We start from the raw sequence: 6,291 nt of genomic DNA on the forward strand, positions 1-6,291 counted from the left end.
GGGGGTAACTCACTAAGCTTTTGGGCTTACAGTTTCAGTGTATTGTTTCAGGTATTTTAGGAGATCGTGGCAAGGCGAAGGGGTGATCGTACTGCTCCTCAGTTTTTTGTTGATGTTTCTGGGATACTCTGATAATACATGAATTGAAAACCTTTTTGTAATAACTTAATGAATATGGTTGTTTTCCAAAAGTTTAAATTGGTTGTAAATTTTTACGGTGTTACATTTAATCTATAGCCGGAGATGATGACCGGTGCATTTGCTGGATGGATCTGTTACCGGAGATAGTAACCGGAGGTAGTGGAAGGAGTTGTAAGAGGATTGATGCGGGGTGGGTCATTTTTCAAATAATATATTAATAATTCAATTTATTTGATAATTAATAAATAATAAATTAATTAAAAAGAAAAAGTTTAATTAAAAAAAAAAGAAATGGACAAGGGTAAATTAGTCTTTTAAGAGCGGACAAGACCGAACATGCAACAAAATTATAAAGTAGGAAATGTTCGAGTTAAAAATAGTTGTTAGAAACCAAACACGCAGATTACACTAAATCATAAAAACCATTCGTGATTTACCCTTTCTGTTATATTTGTCGTCGTGTAATAATATGCCCCTCCTTATTACCACACTTTGGTGGTGTTTGTTTTTTGATTGTACATATTTTTTTTTTGTGTTTTGTCTATGGCTTATGGAACATATGAAAAGATTAGTATTTATACAATGTTTGTTTTTTATGGAGAACTGGAGACCTAATGTGTGTCCCTCCTTTTGTTGTAGATACGGATTAGAGTTTTTTAATCTCTTCAGACATTTCCTAGCTAAAAAAATACTATTTTTTTTTTTCAAATGTGTGTTTTTTTTCTCTTTTAAATGCCTTTTTGTAAACTCTTCAAACATTAATGTTTTTAATTTGAATGCATTTTTTTAATATTTTTGCATTTTAACTACAATGAAACACAATAAATATCAAATATATCTGTTGATTCATATCATTTTATTTTTATTGTTTATATTACCACACATTGTTTTAAAAATGACCTAATTATCCTATTGTCGTTAAAATAAAAAATAAGCTAGACAGACACATTAACTATAATATAATGTAACATAAAAAAATGGCTATGAAAAATAAAAATGTTATACAACAATACTTACATAAAATTTGATATTGAAATATTAAGTTCATAAGATAATCTTTTATACAAAATATTGACTTATGACAAAGCTAAGTTCAATAGATATTTTTTATACAAAATATTGACCAACTACAAAGGATTCAAGTGATTCTAATATTAAATCCCTTAAATGAATTGAAATTAAAAGTAATTTGAATTTGATGGAATATTTTAATGTTATAAAACTAGAAATATTTGAAAAAAAAAAACTCTTTTAAGTTTAAAAATATTAGTTATTTAAATTTTAGTTTATATTAATGGACTGCAAACTATGGATGAAATTTAGAACCGAAAAATAGGACTGGAATATATAGAACCGATTCCGTTTTCGGGTTTAAAAATTGACTTTATCCAGGTTCCGGGTAATCCGGGTTTGGGTCCATTGAGTCCAGGTAGATCGGGTTTAAAAACCGGAATCGGAACCACTTTTAGAACCGGAACCGGTTTTTGTGAAACGTTTAAAAGATGCATATCTCATTTTTTCAACTCCGATTGACATGCAGTTTTTTCCAACATGTAGTTTAGAGTTTGTACATGATTTTAGACTATAAATTTTCCATTTTTAGCTTTATATTCATTGAATTACAGTCCCCCAAAGTTGAGATATCAAAGTTCAAAGTTTTTAGTTTTTCAGTTTTTTTGTATTCGGTGAAAGTTTTAAAATATGCATATCTAATTCGTTTGAAGTCAGATTGACATGTGCTTTTTTCCAACTTGTAGTTTACAGTTTGTACATGAATTTAGACTATACTTTTGTCATTTTTGGTTTAATATTCAATGATTTACAGTACTCCAAAGTCGGGATATCAAAACTGAAAATTTTCAACTTTTCAGCTATTTGTTTTTGTACTTTGTATTCTGTGAAAATGTTAACACACGCATATCTCATTCGTTTAAAGTCGGATTAACATGCAATTTTTTCCAAAGTGTATTTTAGACTTTGTACATGATTTTAGATTATAATTTTGTTAATTTTGGTTTCATATTCAATAAGTTACAGTCCTCCAAAGTCGGCATATCAATATGAAAAATTTGAAAGTTCAACTTACTAAGTAGTAAGTAATTACCAAAAAATTCCGGTTTTTCCGGGTCTAAACCCACTTTATCCGGTTCCAACCTACCCACTTTGATGTTTTCGGGTTTTCCGGTTCTAGACCCACTTTACCCGGTACTGGTTCTTATATACTGGTCCGGTTTTGGGTTCTTCAAAATCCCGTTAACCGGTTCAAGGTTTTCCGGGTCTGGGTCCATTCGTTTTGGGTTTGGATTCACTTTCATCCTAACTGCAGATGTTAAAAAACAGACAATTTTTTTTGCACACGACAAGACATTTTATCCATAACTAGATTGTATTCCACATATAATACAATAAATACAACAATACTTTAAGCAAAGCTATATGAAAAAAAATACAAATGAATAAAAAATGGCCCAGCATAAAAAGTATAATTAATGTTTTCCCTGCAGTTTAATGTACATCACTTGTATATCTTTTTTATAAAAGAAAAATTATTAAGAAATTCTACGAAGCAAGATGTCCAAAGTATATTTCATTAATTATCAACATTGTTTAGTCCAAGTCTATGTGGTATGGGCCAAACGAGAAGCAACGGGGATGAGGTGGCACGCCTCAACGGCGTCGTGACGGGGGAACACCGTCCCCTACTCGTTTTTGCTCGTCGAGGTTGTATCTCGTTGCCTTCGCGACCAGATGAAACACACAAAATTTAAACGTTTTCAAACGTTAAATGACAACGGTATAAAAAATTTAACTATTAAAAAAAAATCATTTACCCTATAAATAACTACCATTTTATGAAAAATTTCACACAAATTCTCTTCTCCTCTCTACATAGTTTCAATTATCTTCAAAAAAAATACGGACCCTTTTGTCTCGTCCGATGATTCAGATAACGATATTTTATTCCGGATGATGTATCCTTATTACACTACCGACCTGCTACAACCAAACCCAACCCCGCTACTATCAAGACGTGCGATGTTAAAAAGAAATCGCGAGGAAGGACACGAACATCTATATCACGATTACTTTGCAGATAATTGTGTATACGGGGCGAAGGACTTCAAAAGAAGATTTCGTTTGAGTAGGGATGTGTTCTTACGAATCGCCAACGGCTTGGAAAGCCGATATCGTTTCTTTACTATACTTTTATACAAAATAAAAAAAATGTACTACATGTTTCTTTAATTTTACAATATATGCAATATATTTTTAAACTGTAGTTAATTTATGTTTAGGTATAAATTTTTTCAATTAAGATATGATGCTAGAGGTAGACGAGGGTTTACAACGTTGCAGAAATGTGTTGTGGCCATTCGTTTGATGGTTATGGGGGAGTCACTCGACACCATGGACGACTATATGAGAATGTCCGAAAGAACCGCAAGGGAGAGTTTGTTTACATTGTCAAGGGGTGTTGTTGAAACATTTGGAGACGTGTATTTGTGGAAACCTTCGTTGCATGATTTGCAAGAATTGTATGCGGCACATGAAGAACGCTATGGGTTTCCCGGAATGATCGGAAGCATTGATTGCATACACTGGAAATGGAAAAATTGTCCGGTAGCATGGAAAGGACAATACGCAAGCGGCCATCATGGATCACCTTCGTTAGTTTTAGAGGCTGTTGCTTCTCAAGATTTATGGATTTGGCATGCATTTTTTGGGGTTGCGGGTTCCAACTACGACGTCAACGTTCTTGATCAGTCGCCAATATTCGACGATCTTTTAAATGGAAAGGCCCCGGATGCTCCTTTCATGGTGGATGGAAACGAATACAAATATGGGTATTACCTTACAGATGGAATATATCCTTAGTATTCCACATTCGTGAATGCATTCCGCCACCTGGTTGAAGAACGAGACAAATTTTTTAAAAGAAGACAAGAAGGAGCACGTAAGGATGTAGAACGTGCTTTTGGAGTGCTGAAGGCGAAGTGACATATAGTCGAACATGCAGCACGACCATTGGATTTAGAAACTCTACGATATATCATATATGCATGTATCATAATGCATAACATGGTAGTAGAAGATAAAGTGTGAGATATTGCAAACTATATCCCAACGGAGCTCAGACACGTTCAGTTTCAACCAGGAATAGCAGATTATTTGCGTCGCTTTGTTGACATTCAGGACGCAAATAAACACAGACAAATTCGAGAAGACTTGGCAGATTATATCTTCTATGGTAACAATAACGATAACGAATAGCGTTATATATATATATATATATATATATATATATATATATATATATATATATATATATATATTGAATTGGATGTTATGTGTAATTGAATCTCTATGTTAATTTTAATCTTTAAAAATTATTATATGTTATTTATAATTTTTAAACATTATGTTTTATTTATTATGTTATATGTAAAAAATATTTGTCTAAATTAAAAAAAATCAAAATAAAATAAAAAATAAATTATAAAATGGAAAAAAAAAGTTGGTGTCATAACAAGATACAACATGGTGACCATTTCACCACTTGGTGTTATAACACTATTGATGATGTGGCACCAAAATGGTATTACATCTAGTTGCCCACATATAATGCTCTAAGAATATGGTCGCATGCCCTCTTAGCGAGGTTGAGTATTCAAGTATCATATAGTATATATACTCTTGTATATTGGAATTGTGAGAGAGAAGCACAAGAATTTAGTTAGGTTGTTGGATAAGGCGTTGGACACTACAATTTATTGTCCCACGTTAGAGTCATGTCGTGTGCAAAAATGCGATTTTGTATGTTCTTTTTGTTCGGCCACTAAAAGGAATCCCCCAAACTTTACCCTTATAAGCTTATATTGATTTAAATTACTTTGGCAATCGCATAAGTCAAGCGACTTCATCTCTTTCTTTCCTCCTAATAGTTTTTTTATTTGCTTCTTTATTACTTTATGAAATCTGAATTCTATTATTTACTTATTTATCTATTTAATTATAAAATCAAATTAATATTTACGCCATTGTTCTTACTAAAATCTAAAATCAGAATTAGAATCTACCGACAATGTAATTAACTATGTACGATTATGAGTTGTTGTAACACTTGAATTGCGTACATTCCCTTTTAGCCCTTTTTGTTTCAAAATATTGCAATTTAGTCCTTGGGGTTAGTACGTGAGGCATACCATTGGGTACGCTTAGCGTGCTAGCTGAGAAGCTAGTACGTGGGGTGTACCACATGGTACACTTAGCGTACTAAGGGGGAAGATTGATTGCGGAGTCGAGCCTCGTACGTTGGACGTACAAGAGTTATGTTGGGCGTACGAGGGTTTAACGAAACCCTAATTTTAGGGTGTTGCACCCTATATAAACTCCTAAGTCCTTAGGAATGGCCTCTTTACCAGCCTCCATACCTCCTAAACTCTAAATTTCGACCCTTAGCCATCATTTTGTGTGTTCGAGCTCTTGATAAGAAAGTTGATGCTTATTTGCTCATTTTGAAAGGATAGAAGAAGGTTGAAGGTTCATTGCTTAGTGTGAATCTTAGAGATTCAGAATCATCTCTCCTTTTGCAAGTCACTTGAGGTATAAAGATCTTATATTGAAAAGTTTTCTTATGGATCTTCTTTTGGACTTGTTTATGGCCATATTACTCCCTTCTGGTTGGTCTTGATGAGTTAAGATCGTTCTTTAGAAGCTTAATCTTTTAGATCTGGATGTTTGGAGGGTTCCTTAAGCTTAAAGGTGCAAACTTTATGGTGTCTATGGTCTCATGCATACATTAAGTCATTTATTAAGCTCTTTTGAGCTCTAAGTGCCCCTTTAAGCCATGCATGCATGTAAAGTTGGCAACTTTACATGATAAACCATTTTAAGGAAGTCAGATATGAGTTGGATTGAGGTCTTAATCGATTAAGAGCTGGAAAAATGGAAGTTTGCCAAATGGGGGAGTACGCTGGGTATACAAGCATGTACGCTTAGCGTACAAGACCTAAGGCAAGTATGATGCACGTACGTGCTGAGTACGCCCTGCATACTCAGCAGGTTGGTCTTTGGACGCTTGGGCTTCGATTTGGTCCATGTTTGGACTTAGATGTTGAGGGCCATGTTGGGCCATCGGGTTTTGGGATG

At 33.6% G+C, this 6,291-nt stretch overlaps 1 protein-coding gene across 1 annotated transcript; it reads left to right on the forward strand.

The window, feature by feature from the left end:
• Nucleotides 1-3,549: 3,549 nt before the first annotated feature.
• On the forward strand, nucleotides 3,550-4,017 carry LOC145098212 (uncharacterized). Its single transcript, XM_079035875.1, has one exon. It carries the CDS (start codon nucleotides 3,550-3,552, stop codon nucleotides 4,015-4,017), a length of 468 nt encoding a protein of 155 aa, XP_078892001.1.
• The last annotated feature ends 2,274 nt before the right edge of the window (nucleotides 4,018-6,291 follow it).

This window comes from Lactuca serriola, chromosome 4 (assembly GCF_051521515.1).
Source record: "Lactuca serriola cultivar US96UC23 chromosome 4, Lser_US96UC23_V15, whole genome shotgun sequence".
Lineage (NCBI taxonomy): Eukaryota > Viridiplantae > Streptophyta > Magnoliopsida > Asterales > Asteraceae > Lactuca > Lactuca serriola.